This window comes from Crocodylus siamensis, chromosome 4 (genome assembly GCF_052110815.1).
Source record: "Crocodylus siamensis isolate JL-2025a chromosome 4, ASM5211081v1, whole genome shotgun sequence".
NCBI classification, from domain to species: Eukaryota; Metazoa; Chordata; order Crocodylia; family Crocodylidae; genus Crocodylus; species Crocodylus siamensis.
The window spans coordinates 95,569,423-95,586,450 of record NC_143398.1 but is presented as its reverse complement, the minus strand read 5'-3'; the positions used below and the strand labels follow the sequence as shown (position 1 = coordinate 95,586,450).

General features: G+C 47.9%; 1 protein-coding gene across 1 annotated transcript in view; it reads left to right on the top strand.

The window, feature by feature from the left end:
* The first annotated feature begins 4,499 nt into the window (after positions 1 to 4,499).
* CACNA1I (calcium voltage-gated channel subunit alpha1 I) overlaps positions 4,500 to 17,028 on the top strand; it is a 254,593-nt gene continuing 242,064 nt past the window's right edge. The window contains exon 1 of the mRNA XM_090042988.1: positions 4,500 to 4,780. Coding sequence (XP_089899114.1) covers positions 4,500 to 4,780 — 281 coding nt within the window. The remainder of the gene's footprint in view (positions 4,781 to 17,028) is intronic.

The window sequence follows — 17,028 nt, the reverse complement described above, 5'->3', positions numbered from 1 at the left end:
GTATTCAGTGTACCAAGTCTGAGGAATCTCAGCAATGTCCCTAGGGGATATTATGTCCACTTTGTAAAATCTCTCTGTATTTGCTATTTTTTCAGCCTTCAAATCTTTTCAGAGCGGTATTATGAAAATGTGAGCAGAGAGGAGGGACTAAAGGCTGGAATAGCAGTGGGGGCTGCAAAGCTGGATTGAGGGGCATTGCAGAACAGGAAGGGGTCTGGGACTGGAATAGCAGAGGGTATACTGTATGACATTGGCTGAATGGTGTGGGTAAAGGGGTGGGGGGTTCTGCAGTGAAGCAGCAGGGGGTGCTGCAAGTCAAGCTAGTACGGCATCAGTAGAGTTGTGTGTGGGGGCTGTAGCACTACATCAAGGAACTGCTCATGAAAAGAATGAACTGGCAAGTCTGGGAAAGATAACCTGCAGCTTTAGCATGAAGACAGAGGATTATAAGGAGATAAGATCCAGGTTTTGGATCGTGAGGACTGCTAAGTCCTGTGCTGCTGACGACGGGATATTTCTAGCAGGCTGGGTGCTTTAATGCTGTTTTATTCTTCTGAGCTAGTCTGCATACTGTGCATATTCCAAAAGCACCAAGGGTAGCAGCAGGATAAGAGATATAACTCACTCCATCCCTTGGTGATCAGTGTAGCCCTTCAGCTCAGGGCCTTTTGTCTAACACCATGCTCATCTTACATTCCCATGTCAGGCCATTTTTTGCACTTTCAAGCTTGCTCCATCCCTTTGCTTGAATTACTGAAGGGAAGTCTAGTTCTATGTTTTCCCAGAGTAGGACTCTCCCTTTGAGCATGGCCAACCAGTGGAGGGGCTAAATGCTCTTTATGGCTCTGTCATACCTCTTGTGACTGTGACAAATGCTATTTTGTTTTTCCAAGGCCCAGCCATGCTCTCCCTCTACCCTTTATCATTAAAAAAAAAACAAAAACTGTTATAGCACACTTTTCTCATGCTTCCACTACTTTAGCATACACGCAATCCGGGTATTACAGTGATGGGCACTTAATATTGCATTCCCATTTGTTATTTGCAATACAGTATCACCAATCAAGACCAGTTGTGGTAGGAATGGACATACAGGTGACAAAATGACCATCCCTCACTCAAAGAGCAACCTGTCTAAGCAGGATGAATTGCATCTCTGATGTATGGCATGTGTTGCAAAGTTTCAGAGGATTGCACCATCATCCAAGTATCTGTGAGCAGAAAACCTAAGGCAGTGCTTCCCAATCTTTTCCTCAGCATGACCCCATTTAAACACTGGGAATTTTTTGCAACCCCAAAGTGATGCAGACAAGATCAACGCTCCCTCCCTCTGTGGGCAGCATGGCCGGAACAGAGCCCGTGGGTGGGGGGAGGATGCAGGCTGCCCTCTTTGGGCTCAGGTCTCCCCACCCTGTTGCCCTTCCCTGGAGACCTCCATGGCTTAGCAGGCAGGATCTGGTGCAGGAAGGTAGAGTGGTGTGGGTAGGCTCAGTGCTGCTGCTGGGAGCTCCATACCAGCTTCTTTGCCATGGCAAGGCACTCCCTGCCCCCCAGCAGCAGTGGTGGCAGCACGAAGTTGTGATCCCCATTGCTTTTGGGTGGGCAGGGGGTGCCTTGACATGGCAGTGTGGCCAGCGTGGGGCTCCTGGTAGTGGCACCCCTCCCCACCCTGTTCTGCCCTCCTGCACTGGGTCAGGCCCACTGGGCTGTGGAGGCCCCAGGGGAGGGGGTGCGGTTAGTATGGTGGGGAGCGCTGAGCTGGCAGCAGGCAGCCTGCATTTGATCCCCACCTTGTGCACAGATCTGGGGGGCATATGCCCCCCCCATGCCTCCTTCCCCAGGAGTGCACACAGTAGCAGGGAGCTAGTCCCTTCACTGCCTCATGGATGAGCCACCCTTGGCTCCATCCTGCTTCCCCAGCTGGGTCCTACATTCCTGCCCATGCACTGGCCCAGCTGGACAGTGCCCTCAGCCTTGCCTCACTCCCTCCCTTCTTCCCTCCCTCCATCACTGTGGGGGCCTCAATCTGCCCTTCCCCCCATAGAGTTATGTGCAGAGAGTTGCAGGAGCTGCTCTCCATACTGCCTGGCTGCTACGTGTATGTGTGCACATGCACATGCATGTGATGTCCCCTGCCTGATCACCCTCTTCCTGCTTTCCCCAACCCCAAGCTGCCCCTTGCAGGCTGGAACTTTGTCAGCCTGCAAGGGGACCCTGCCATTTCCTACTTTTTTCCTGTGATTTTCATCATAATCAGTCGACACTATCAAGTGTCATTGCAACCACAAGGTTGGGAACTGCTGGTCTAAGGACTGAGTAGCCATGCGAGAACTTCCCTGTCACTCCAAACTTAGTTATTAGAGGTGCACCAATATATCAGTGCCATATCAGATCAGCACTGATAAAAGAAAAATTAACATTATTGGCTATTGGCTTTTTTGGCTGGTGTAGCTGATAATATCACTGATAAATATAATATGCCATCTGGACAGGGCCCAAGGATGCCATGTGCATGCGTGCAGCTGCACGCATGCATGTGGCTAAGAAGACAGCCAGGCAATGTGGAGAGCAGTGCCCTGAAGGTAAATCTGTGAAGGGGAAAGGGCATGGGGGGTGTAGACTGAGGTCCTGATGGTGAGGGAGGGAGTAGGGCAGGGGCTGGGGCTGCAGATGCTGCCCAACTAGGGCAGTGAATGGGACTGGGGGCAGGGAGCAGGACAGAGTCACAGGGGGCATAGGGGAGGAATGGGGAGGGGTGAATCCCCACTGCTGTGTGTACCCGCCCCCAGATTTCTGTGTGGGGCAGATGTGGGCTGCCTGCTGTGAACTTGGGGCTCTCTGGTATGTTGCCTGTGCCCCGGGGGCTCTGCGTTGGGCACATATCCCCTGCCTGCCTGGTAGTGGTGGGGTGGCAAGTTGTGCCTCCTGCTGCTAGCGGGAGGCAAGGGATGTGCAGCCAACATGGGCCTTCCAGGGCAAAGGCAGCAGAGTGGAGAGCCCCGAGCCCACAGTAAGCAGCCCACATCCGTCTTCATCCCACGTGGCTCTGCTCCCGTTAAAAGCACCCCCACCCTTAAAACTAGTGGTGGCGGCACTTGAAGTAAAGCTCATCAAAAGAGTTTTATTAGTTCAAGCATCCCTGCTGCCGTTTTTAAGAGCTGGGTTGCTGATCCCCTGGATTAGCCGCATCTTCGTCCCACCCCCTGCCCCCACCCCGGATCTTGTTCACCGCCGTGACTGGGCAGTGACTCCCATCCCTGCTCCACTCCCTCCCTCACCATGGGGGCATTAATCTGTCCCCTCCACACTGCTTCCCTCCCTCTTCCCCTTCCCCTCCACAAACTTACCTGCAGGGTGCTGCTCTCCATGCTGCCTGGCTGCATTTCTGTAAATCGGTTATCAAATCAGTATCAGTTGATATGGCTCATTAATAAAGCCAAGAAAATCAGTATTGGCCAAGAAAATCTTTATTGGTGCACCTCTATTAGTTATGATTAGTTGTTTTATTTTTGAGTATCTAAACTCTGCTGGGGTTTCTTACAAAGATAAGTAGGATGCTTTCCCTGTGCACTCCCATGTCAGTGTGGTAGCGCAGATGAGTTGGCTGAACAGAAAAAAAGGGGAGGAGGGGCTGAAGAGTGAGTGGGTGACCCTAATGAATTCACATGCCTTACTCAGCAAGTAACATGCTCATCTTAGTGGGTCTATTTACCATTACTTTTGTGCTTGTTCTTATTCCTTCCTATTCCTCTGTCCTCATGCCTGATGGGTGAAGCACCAGAGATTTTGGACGGAGGGGGAGGATCTGAATGTGGGGAGAGAATTAGTGTAGGGAATGTAGTGTAGGAGGCAACATAGAAAGAGGGGAGGAGGCATCTGAGAGAGGAGAAGGTGGAAGGGCTGTAGTTGGCTGAGCAGAAAGGCTGCAGAGGGAAATTCAACAGGATACCAGGTCTCAGATGCTGACGGGGGGGCTGTGCAATGCAGAGCCTCATTTTTTTTTTCTTAACTCTGTGTTCAGTGTTGTGTAGTACTAACACAGTGGCTCACAGGCAGAGGCAACCCAGCTTAAACCGCCACTGGGAAAGATAATTTTGGTACCTGCATTTTAGACAGACAGGGGCAGGAGGCAAAGCTGTGGGGCAGGAAAGCTTCAAAAGGTGGAGTCCTCACTAGCCAAGCTTGGAGAGGGCTAGGGGGAGGCAGCCTTCCCAGGTCAGGGGCCAGGTGGGCAGAAGTTTGCAGTGCTGCTATGCATACTGCCTCTGTCCCGACAATGAAAGGCCATATTATACCATCAGACTGTCATACACTTTAACTGAGTTCTGCCTACAATGCCTCTGACCTTAAGTATGCAGAACCTATGCAGGGCTGCCAACCCAGTGCCAAATGCTTTTTCTATGTTCGCTTTAAAAACAAAATCACACTGTAAGTGTTGCTGATTCCTCATGGGTGTTTGTTCTTTTCCTTCTCCCTAGCGGTTCTCATTTTGTGCCAACATGGCCGAATACATCTCCCACCCCTCCTCCACCTGGAACCTGGGCGCTCAGCCCCCTCACACCTCCACCCTTTACCCTTTGGAGCCCATGGATCTGGGAGTTTCTGAGCAGCAGACACCTCTGGAGGAGCCTCCATCATCCCCAGAGCTGGGTAACGATGAGGATTTCAACTCCCCACCGGACCCTGATGAGCCCTATCCAGACCTGGCACCCGTGGTATTCTTCTGCTTGAAACAGACCACCAGCCCCCGGAACTGGTGCATCAAAATGGTGTGCAATCCATATCCTTTCAGAGCTGCCTGCTGCCCCTCCTAATCTTTTTGCTCTCTTCTACCCCATGCCTCCCTCTGCTCTCGCGGGGTGCCTGACAGGTAAGAGATGAAGTTTATTACATATTTAACGAATCACTTTGTTCTTCACTTGCATTTAAACAGTGCTTCAGCTGTTGTAATGTGTGATCAAAGGGAACTGGTTTTGAAAGAGGGAATTTGAGAGAGAGCTGCTGTCAGCCAGAATCCCAGTGAGAGTGATGGGTGCAGGGAGAGGAGAGGGGACAGGTCATTTAAAATGTATTTCTCTGCTTTTGCGCTACTCAGTCAATGGCAGTGTGATGGTTTGAAGACTCTGGGAGCAGAGAAGGAGTAACTGCAGGTCAGAAAATCAGAAGTTTATTTCACTGAGGGATGTTTATCCCTCTGACAATACTATACATGCTATAAATTCATCCTGTCCTTGGAGATGGATCTGCAGGTCTCAGTTGTAGGGCTGCCAGAATGACCCTTTGCATTTCTGACAAGTAAGCATTATTGTTCTGGAGACATTTTCTTGAGGTTCCTGACCAGGACCAAAGAAGATCCTGGTCCAGATAAAGTTTGCCATCCAGGTTTGACTTCGAATCTGATGCATCCTGGAACAGGTCTTAAATTTTTAATGTGGGCCTAGTGAATACCTCTGCAACCAGACCTCCTTTAGGGGTGAATATCTAGGACAATTGTAGCAAAATTGTTCCACCCTTAAACCTGCTTCATCCAGGATCAAAATTAGGACAGTTTGACTCACTTGCATTACCAGAAGCTTATACAGACACAGCAGTTACAGCAGAACTGCTTCTGTTTGCTCCTGAGCAGCTCTGTCTCCCATTTTGCAGCTTCTACAAATGCATGTTTGTCCATACCTCAAGTAATTATTTCCCACAGTTTTGTGTAGTTATAAGACCTCTTGAAAATAATTTCCATCCCTGGCTTCCCCTGGCTTTCCATGTGAGCACAATGTATAAAAGGGGGCTGGGGGAGGTTCAAAAGCAGGAACCCTAAAAGGTGCAAGAACTGGAAGAAATGAAGCAGCCTACAAAAGACTGATCTAAAGTTTTATTCAAACCTTTATCTGGCCAGAAATTGTGTATGAGTGAACTGCGTCTCTAAGATTTCCAAAGGTTCCTTGGTTTCTGGTGGGGAAAGGAAATAGCCATAAGGAGATTTGTTCTTATGGTTATTTGGTGACTTGGGTTTCAGGTTAACATGGGAAGCTCCAGCACTCGGCAGAAACTTACAAACCATGACGGAGGTTGTTCAGCCTCATGAAGTCTCTAGATCAGGGATAGGCAACATTTTTTGGCTAGAGTGCCAAAAAACCCACAGTGTCTACCTTGGAAGGTGCCGGAGTGCCTGCATTTAGAAAAACAAAACTGGGGGGGTGGTACATAGCAGGACGCACTGCATATTAGTGTTATAAGGACTCTCTCTATATATAATTAAACTATTGTTGTATGTAAAATAAATAAGGTTTTTAAAATATTTAAGAAGCTTCATTTAAAATTAAATTAAAATTCAGATCCTACCAGTTTGGCGGCCATCGGTGGCACCAGGCTGGGGCTGGGGCCTGTGCAGGGCTGAGGCCGGTGGCGGTGCTTGGCTGTACCCGGGGCCATTGGTTGTGCTGGGATGGGGCTGGGGCCAGTGGTGGTGACAGGCTGGGGCTGGGGGCCAAGCAGGGTTGAGGCTGGCAGCGATGCCTGGCTGGGGCCCATTTAGGGCTGGGGCTGGCAGTGGCACCCAGCTGCGCCAGGGGCTGTTGGCAGTGCCAGGATGGGGCTGGGGCCAGCGGTGGTGCTGGGCTGGGGCCTGAGCAGGTCTGAGTCTGGTGGCAGCATCCAGCTGCAGCTGGGGCCATCAGCAGTGCTGGGATGAGGCTGTGGCTGTTGGCAGCACCAGGATGGGGCCCACACAGAGCTGAGGCTGGCAGCGGCATCCGGCTGGGGCTGGGGCTGGGGCTGGTTCTGATGCTGGCACTGGGATGAGGCTGGGGCCTGTGCCGGGCTCTTACTGGGCTAGGGTTGGCAGTGGTGCAAGGCTCTTCCCAGGCTAGAGCCAGACACATGCTCCTGGATCTGTGCGCGGGATCTGAGTGTGGCTGTTCCCACCCTGAGGGGCGGGAGGCAGTCTGCATGCCAATCAAAATCATGTTGCATGCCATAGGTTGCCGACCTGTGCTCTAGATGATGATGGTGGTAAACAAGATCACTATGCAGTTTGGAAGCTAGGCAAAGATTTTACATTTGGATTTGAGTTCCTTATGATGATTCAGAGATAGCTAACTGTGATAGTTCAGAATCCCTTAGAAAGATTCTGATTTTGAGGTTTTAGTTTATATTAGGGGTGACAGCTGAAATTTTGGGAGAGATTTTGAGTGCATCTCTCCCATTCTACTAGAAGGTCCTTAAAACATTCAGAATTGTTATTGTAATATGTAACCACCAGTTTTATTCATCTTGTAGTCACAGCACTTGCTAGACTCTGGAATTCCTGCCCGTGCATTCAGTAGCTAACAAAAAGAGCAAGTGTTATGTGTTGACTAAGGGCTTTTCTGTACTGTTGCAGTTGCAGAGACCAAGGAGGACAGGGCTCAGCATCAGCGGACCATGTCCACTGATGTACTGCTGGTCTGGAAATTCACCCCTCAGCCTGTTCCAGGCTTGTCCCCAGCAGCTACTCTTGGACCTTTTAGAGACCAAATGCTCAAGAGTAGGGGTTTTGGCTGAGATTTGAGCAGCCTCACTGGCAAACTTCTGGATCCAAAGTGGGCCTGAGAACTTGGGTTACATGATCTGCCCTGCCCTCACTGGGACCTGCCACTGCAAAGATATAGGTAAGATCTAAAGGTGTAGGTTCAACCTATGGAAGAAAGAATGTGGCTTATGGTTGAGATGAAGGATTTATTTTGAATTTAGGTGCAAGTGTTTGTGCAGACTTTTATACAAAATTCAAGAATAACTTCTTAGAATTTTGTGCATCAGTTTGTTTCAACAGGTTGTGCCTTTGCAATTTGGAGTTCTGATCCCCAGTTTGCTTTTCCTAAGTATTTGAAGATGATTTGGTTTACATGTTGAGCTAGAGCAGGGGCAGGCAATTATTTCGGGTGGAGGGCAAGCCATCGAGGGCCGCTTCACAGGCAGCCAGGGGCAGATAAATATTAATTTTCTAAACATTTTAGGGGTCCCGCGGGCTGGATAGAATGGCCTGGTGGCTGCATTTTGCCTGCCCCTGAGCTAGAGGGTACCATCAGCACATCCTGAAAATGATTTGTTCAGGAGTGGGGGTTGGAGAAGAAAGGGAAAAATCATTTGGATTGGTTGTTGATGGCTCTCTACTCTCCAGGTCAGAAGGACCTGAAGAAGGACAAATAACCTTGCTAGTGAATGAAATACATTTTAAGGAATGTTTCAATACAACTTTTCAGTTATATTCTGTGAAGTTAAGAAAGAGTTTGGAAGATGTTGGAAGAAAATTTTGCCTTCTTTCCCCTTCTCTCTTGATGTTAAGAGATGTGTGTGGAAACTGGGTCGTGGGTTCTTGGGAATTATCATGCTTGACAGCCTCTTCCCAGTGCTTTGGGTTTAGATCACAACAGCTCTCCTATGCCTTCTTCTCCATTGCTGGGAAAATTCTTACTTGCATCCTTCTGAATCGCCTCCTTCCCCTTGCCGAAGATGTCCTTCTGGAATCCCAGTGTGGTTTTAGGCCATCATGGGGTACCACCGACATGATTTTTGTTGCATGACAGATCTAGGAGAAGGGTAGAGAGCAATACTAGGAGCTGTTTATGGCATTCATTGACCTAATCAAGGCCTTCAACTTCATCAGTTGTGAAGCCTTATGGAAGGTGCTGACTAGGTTTGATTGTCCACTGAAGTTCATCAGCATCCTCAGGCTACTCCATGGTGGGATGACTGCCATAGTCCTTTGCAATGGATCATAGACAAACTCATTTACACTCTGTACTGGTGTCAGTCAGGGCTGCATGATCCCCCCCAACTCTTTTCTCCATTTATGTTGCTGTGATTTTGATCCTCATGTCTGACTGCCATCTTCCTGGAACTGGGGTTGAGTATCAAATGGATGGTCAGCTTTTTAACCTGTGGCACCTTCACAACAGAACCAAAGTTGCCAAGACTGGCATGACTGACTTTCAGCACACTAGTGATTTATTATCTTCGTTCACACTGAGACCAATCTGCAGTCCACCCTTGACCTTTTTTCAGGTGTCTATCAGGACTTCCGTTTTTAATGTTGGGAATACCAAGGAGCTCCATCAGCCTTCCCCAGCACAAGGTGCTCCCCGAATCCCACAAATTACAATTGATGGAAAACCCCTGGACAATGTCAAGCATTTCCCATGCCTTGGCAGCCACCTCTCCCAGTCAGTCAGTCTTGACGTAGAAATCAAACAGAGGATTTACTGTGCCAGTATATCCTTCAGAAAGTTGCTTCTCCATGTCTTTACAGACCAAGATCTGCAAATGGAAACTAAGATCCTGGTCTGCAATGCAGCAGTTATCTTCATGCTTCTCTAGGGGTGTTAGACATGGGTGACATTGAAACCATCTTAAGTATTTGGAATGGTTCCATCACTGTTGCCTTAGGAAGATCCTTTGCATTAGATGGGAAGACCATTGCACCAATGCCAGCATCCTCCATGCAGCTAACATAACCTGCACTGAGGCAAAGATCATGAAACATCAACTCCACTGAGCTGGCCACTGTGTGCAGATGGCTGACACTTGTCTCCCGAAGCAAGTCCTCTTCTCTCAATTCAGTCATGGTAAAAGGACCCATGGAGGACAGAAGAAGTGCTGCAAGGCATACCTTACAAACTGGGAAGTGCTGGCTGGTAAGAGGTCTCAATGGCACAGCGCCACCCATCAAGCCACAGCCCACTTTGAAGAGAACTGTCTTGCTCAGGAAGCTGAGAAACGGCAGAGGAGGAAGGGAAGCTGGCCAACAGCTGTGCCCCCAGCAAGGCACCACCTGTTATATCTGTGGAAAAGCTTGCAGAGCATGGATTGAACTCCTCAGCCATCTTAAAACCCACCAAAAATTCCCACCCCCCAGCAGAAATCATCCTTGTATCGGGGGGATAGCCAAAGACTTTTTAGGTCAGAAGGACCTGATGAAGGACAAATACCCTTGCTACAGAATGAAATAATTTTTAAAGAATGTTTCAGTACAACTCTGTAGTTAAATTCTATGAAGTTAAGAAAGGATTTGGAAGACATTTGAAGAAAATTCTGCCCTCTTCTCCCTTGATGCTTAGAGAGATGTGTATGGAAACTGGGTCATGGTTTCTTGGGAATTATCGTGCTTGACAGCCTCTTCCCAGCCTGTGCTTTGGGTTTAGATCACAACAGCTTTCCTACACCAAGCAAGGACAAGCCTAGGCATTGTCTGGATGGTACAACTGTAAGGAAGGTGTGGGCGATGCAAAAATTGGTGGTTTTAATTAAGTGGGAAGTACTCTTTTGCCTAACTCTGTTGCACCACACTTGTTATGGAAGTATATCAACGAGATTTAGACCCTAACGCCTGAGTCATTAAAGATTGCATGGCACTTTTTGCAAGCCAACAGGTCTTTCTTACCCTGGTTCCAATATGGGTAATTAAATATTTTCTCTTATCTAAAAATTACCCCCACAGAATATTTTGTAGTTTTGCTGCATGCTGCTAAGAAATGTCATATTTTACTGGTGTACTGCAGCAATGGAAGAAGTTTTGTGTGTGTGTGAGAGAGAAAGAGAGAGAGAATATGATTTCTGGATGAAGAGAACCTTATAAATGAATGATGTAATTACAGCCACAGTTGTATATCTAATTTACTTTTAAGAAGTGGATTAAACTGCTAATCATGAAGTTGAGGACTTTGAAACCCAGAAGGGGAATGGTGATCATTCCTTTTATCCAAGAACAGTACAATACACTGTTCTCTTTGCCATTAAACTTAGTGATGAAAATGAACCTCTTGCTCTAAGACTAGAAGCCAGTCAGACATTTCTAGGCCAGTTTTGCATACCGTCAGTATAGATGTCTGAGTTGTGCTGGTTTGTTGGTGAGCTGACAAGCTTTTTAGGCCTGGTTTGCATTATGTAGGTTTGCTGGCTGAGCTATGAGCATGTCCACACTCAAACCTGCTCCAGTATGGCAGGATCCCTACTTTTTACTGATAGCTGTCAAATGGTGCATGTAAACATGCCCATGCCCTCTGCCACCTGCCACAGCCCCTTCAGTAGCTGATGCCCTCCTAGGGTCCACTTTGCACCCTACTAACTAGTGAAGTGAAACTATCCAGAGCTGTTGGAAGTCTTGAGAATGTGCACATGCTTTGGAGGCTTCCCTGTGGTAGCCATTGTCTTCCATTGGGACTTCTGCCAGCAGAAGCCTTGGAGTGTAGATAGAGGTAATTTTGTGCAATCGCCTAAGTCTAAGCACAAAGTACACCTGGAACCCCATCCAGCCCCCACTGCCATTTGTGTAAGAGCCTTGAGGGTTGTTGGTTATAAAGAACCTCATTGCTCACCTTTGATGGGACCTTTGAATCAGGCCCACACGTGCAGTGAAAAGCGGGACAGAGAGTTTCTCAGTTCTTCACTTAGTCCCTTTTGTTTCTGGATTCTTATGTACGAGCACAAGGCTGCAACTGCTGGGTGGCAGATGCTGCAGGAGATGGTTTATTTTAAAAAAGCTGTTCCGGGGGTGGTGGTGGTTGTTGTGTGTGTGTTTTTATTTTTGTTTTTTTTGCAAGGATAAATTCTGAGCTTTGGGTTTAAAACTTGTAAAAACTCTTTTGGACACACCCAAAATTCTGGGCCACACTTAACTTGAGGAGGGTGGAGGGGAAAAAAAGTGTTAAGTTTCTGAAGTGGGATGTTTTCATTGTAACCTGAAATACTGGAAGTAGCTGTGGCTTAATAATGACAACAAACATTGTGTTAGGTGGTGTCATGCTAGAGGCTCCATGTGCACTTTACAAAAGATGGTCAGAATCCTGTTATAACAGTGGTGCTTAGACTATAGGCTGAATCTACTTAGTGGCACTGGGGGATCAGTGGCAAGCAGCTCAGCTCTGTGCATCCCCTTCTCTGCCCTGTGCCATGCTGCTGATCCCCTCTGCAGCCAGAGGTAAGGTCCTCTCCCTTCCTACAGGCCTCCCTTTGAGTAGGCAGCTACCCCCCTCCCCTCTCCTCCCCTTTCTTCTTCTGGCAGAGAATGGTGGCTACAAGGCAGCCAGGTTGCAGGCACGCAGCCCACTGCTCCAAAAGGTTGAGCTCCACTGTATTAAAAGATTAATGTGGGAGGATCTCTGCACCAGCCAGGAGGTCTGTTGACTTCACTGAGGCTTCATGAAGGCAGCAAGGCCCATCCACATGGATGTGCTTCGAGGGTCAGAAACCATGTATTTAATTTGTCCTTTGAGTCCCTCTTTCCAGGTGGCCCATAAAACCCACAGCCTCCCCTTGCTCACAGGTCAATATTATAGATATGACAGTGAGAGTCAGAACGAGTGTGCCATTAAAAAAATCAATGGAAAGCCTATGGAAGTAGCAAAATATGTTATGCAGTTCATTGCTGAGTTATTTTGGCTTTTTGTTACCCACCAGTTGCTTTCTCCTCTCTGTGAAAGACGCTGGCATTTTGGACTCTCAGGGCAGTCTGTGATACATTTCCAGTTGATTTCAATGGTGTAAGATCAGCCCAAGTTATGCAAAAAGTTGTATACACACTTATCCTTATATACTTAGAGCCAGATTTTTAGCAGGTTCTAAGCATTGTGGCTGCTTTGGAGTCAATAGGGTTATGGTCACTTGCTAAGGATCTAGTGCTTCGCTCTTAGATGTTAAGTTTCTCAGGGCAGGGACCTTGCCTTTTTAATGTTCCTGTAAAGTCCATAGCACACTTTGGTGCTATTTAAATAATAATTTTATAGGGCTACTTTCAGCTGCAATAACTTGGGCTGTGAGCTTGACTGATTCACAGGCTACATCAGGTTAGCCTTGGCTAATATGTGGGTGGGTCATCGTAAGGCAGCAGGGGCAGCCTTTTTGGCAGGTGTGCCACAACTGTATTTTATGCTTCCTGCCTGATCTGCTGCTCTGTTTTCTGCTCCCTTCCTTGTATTCCCTGCCTGAGTTTCTGCTTTGATTTTTTTGCTTCCTGCCCTGTCTACTGCTGTGCTGCCTGTCCCTTCCCCAATCTGCTGTGTGCCACACACACATAGGCTATGTATGTCATTTGTGGTACCCCCACCATATGTTGGCCATCCCTGTCCTAAGGAAACCTATACACTGATTCTCCACTGCCTCACATCGCAGTAGCCATTTACATACGTAAAATGTGAACAGATCAGAATGACAGTATTTTACACTTACCTTGTCCCCATGTAAGTGGAATGGAGAATCAGGTGTCTAGGGAGCCAAAAACAGTGGTGTGTGTGATTCAGTGTTTGATGCTTTTCTCTCTGAGTTGGCACTAAGCTAAAATCCTTTAGCTGGTGTACCCGGGTACTGTGCTGCTGGAGGCACTGCCTTTCAGATGACATGTAAAAACTGAGGTCCTGACCAAGCTGGCTTTTATTAAAGAGCCTCTGTCATTTTTCATGACAACAGGTATATTATACCTGTTTCCAAGTCCCTGACTACTAGCTTGGGCAGTTATGTTCAGTGTGCCTAAAATCCCCTCTTTGTTTCCCTTAAATTGTTGTCTAATATATTGTCAGATAGCTGCCATATTCCCCTTTATAGCTAGGTGAAGTTAATTTGTGAATGAACAACTCTTGCAAATTTGCCATGAGTCTTGTAATAGTTGGTGTTTTGCATAAAGCCCCTGGAATTGTGATTTATTTTAAAATGTAGCTTCCGTTGGAAAAAAAAGAAAGCCTCTGCCTATTCTTGCTGTGTTGAAAATGCAACAAAAGTATATGGTAACTGGATCAACCCCCCAAAATTCATGTTTTTGAGGGCCTGACTTTTGAACAGTTGGAGCTGACTACTGATTTCTGAATACTAGTTCATAAAGAATGGGGTGCTGAAAGTCCCAAAGCTGATTGATATTAATAGGCCTCAATTGTTCACATATCTGTCTTGGCTTGTCTTTTCCTAAAAATCTAGCTCACGACAGGTAAAAAAAAAATCTGACACCTATCAGAGGCCTTACAATGCTCTGTCTACTTAGAATTTTAGGTAACCATTAAGTATTTGTACTGTATCTTTAGGGATGGAGGGATTTAGGGAATGTCAGTTACAAATGTAACTTCTAGCTGATTAGAAAGCTCTGTAGAAGGTTTCTGATCAGCGAACAGCACAGATTTCCTTATGTTCCTGAAGCAGCAAATCTGACACAAAGATTTTGGTTATAAGGAGTTATGTGATCTCCCTCTTGTTTTCCCTAATGTGCTAAATCACAGCTCTGCTGTCATTTTGTTTCTTGACTAGTAGAACTAGGTAAAAATTATCCAGTCGAAAATGCTGATTCAGTGGAATCAAAACAGTTTACAGGAATGTGCTGATTCTTTTGACTTTGTTGAAGGCAGGTGGGTTGATTGGCCCTGCTTGCTTCCTTCCTGGGATTTGTCCTTCCTGCTGGTGGACTACATGGCTCCCAGGCTTTCTACTTGGTCATCTCCCTGGGCTGCCCACTTGGTCAGCAGTCTGCCTAGTTCACTGGGTTCCCTGCTGTGTAGTCTGGAAGCCAGGCAGGGACCCTAGTGAACATACTTAATTCTACAAGTAGCAAAACCTTTCTGTAGCTAGCATGTGTCTGAATTTCCAAAGTAAAATATTGCAAATGTTCAGTTCCATGAAAAATGTTGTGGCTTTAGCTGTTAGGGCTGTGCGAGGCTTCGGACAGAGCTGCGGATCAGGAGATGCTTTGGATGCTTTGGGATCTAAGAAGCACATCCGGGTCACAGCACCTCCTCGCTCGGCTTACCAAAGAGCTTCGGAGCCACCTTGGAGATCTGGCCATAGGGTATAATGGGGAAACAATAAAATATCTGTAACTTTGTTGTTTTTCATCCAATTTCGATGAAATTTTCAGAGATGGTTGACTCTGCAGTAAGCATTGAAGCCTGCCAAGTTTCAAGATGATCGGTGCAGGGGTTTGGGGGAAATGGCACCCCAAATTCTTGAAAGCAAAACTCATGTCATATCTAGGCGTTACAACATAGCAGAGTGAAAACTGCAGAGGTGGTAGCTCTTACTGAGGCCACCAAGCCTGCCTAGTTTCAAGAAGATCGGTGCATGGTTTTGGGGCAGCTGTACTCCAAATTGTTGAAAGCAAAACTCCTGTCACGTCTACGTGTTACAACACAGGGGGGTCAAAACTGCAGGGCTGGTAGCTCTTACTGAGGCCACAAAGCCTGCCAGGCTTCAAGAAAATCAGTGCAGGGGTTTGGGGGAAACTGCCCCTCAAACTATGGACAAGCAAAACTCGTTCCGTGGGTGTTTGTGGGACTGACTGTGTCTGTTCTGGGGAGGGGAGACACCGCTGCAGGCCTGGCTGCTAAGCTGCTGTGTTACCAGTTACCAATCAATCAATCATGATTCACTCAGGGCCTAAGGACTCAAGGCCCAGCTCAATACACAGGACCTAGCTGCTACATAACTTAACAAACATCAATTAGCACCTACAAAACCAGGCTAAGGAGAGGAAAGACTCAGTACAGACAATCAACTGCCCCAAGACAGAGACATCTTTGCACAGTTTTGCCTGTCAGCAGCTAGAGGTGCAGGGCCCCAGAGCCTCCCTGCACCGATCTCCTCGACAGCTGGCAGGTGTCGTGGCTGCAGCAGGGGCCACCGTCCCTACAGCTGTCACCCCGCTGCGCCTTAACACATGCAGTGTCACCCATGGCACGAGTTTTGCTTGTCTGCAGCTTGGGGTGCAGTTCCCCCCAAACCCCTGCACTGATCTCCTTGAAACTTGCCGGCTTTGTGGCCCTAGTAAGAGCTACCAGTCCTGCGGTTTTGACCCCCCTGTGTTGTAACACATAGACATGACATGAGTTTGGCTTTCAAGAATTTGGGGTACAGTTCCCCCCCCCCAACCCTTGCACTGATCTTCTTGAAACTTGGTAGGCTTCATGCTCTCAGCAGAGGTTACAATCCCTGCAAGTTTCATCCAAGTCAGACAAATGCAACAAAGCTATATGTATTTCATTGATTCCCCATTATACCCTATGGCCAGATTGCGGTGGCTCTGAAGCTCCGGAGCCGCTTCAGCTGGATTTAAGCAGAAACCCAGTCTGGAGCTCTAGATCGGATCATGGCCATCCAAAGCAGCTGGATCTGAAGCCGGATTGAATCACTACCGACTTGCACAGGCCTATTAGCTGTTTGTCCTGATTTGTGAGGGGTTATTTTTTATTTGCAATTTTTTTGCGGGGATAGATGATCCATTGTCCAATGGTTGGAAGTTGCAGGCTAAGATGTAAACCATATTTACTTCAATCCAAGATGAGTTTTTTTTCCCTCATTCAACATGGGGGAAAAGCCCTTTGGCTTGGATTATAATAGAAGGTGGGGGTAGGGGTGGGAGGGGAGCTGCTGTGGCTCTGACTCCAGCCCTGACCCAGGCTTGGGGTCAGAATCAAAGCCACAACAGCTACCTTCCTCCACTTCCTCCTGCCCTCCACCCCACCTCCCCTCTACACCTGCCCCTTGTAGCCTCTGGTCCGTCTCCCTCCATCAGACATGACTTTGGCCCCATTCTTTTGGGGGCACACAGTGTAAAGTAACTCAGACCTTGTCTGGCCACACAGCAGCAGTGGTAGTTGCAGGATGGGGACGCAGAGAGAGCAGGGTACAGGTGGCAGGGGAGGGCAAGCATTGGACGGGGGGCAGGCAGCTGGGGGGCAAGTGGTGGGGGGCAAAGGGCAGGGGCCAGGCCACTTATTCCCCCTTGCTCCCTGCTGCACTCCCCCCCCCCACTGCTGCTTTCCCTCCTACAGCACTGGGGAGGGGGATGAATTTAAGACAACCCTCCAAAAATTAGATTCTAGACATGGAAAATTATAACTATATACTACATCCAGTGCTCACGCTCCCCAGCTGGTGCTTGCAGGGGGGCACCAGCGCTCCTGCCTGCTCCCTCACCCATCGCCTAAGCAGGGGGTTCACCAGCACTCAGGGAGTGCACATCCATCCCCTATGTGTTGCCACTGGTAAATAGGGTATCATAAGGTGTAAAGTACCTTCCAGGGCTTA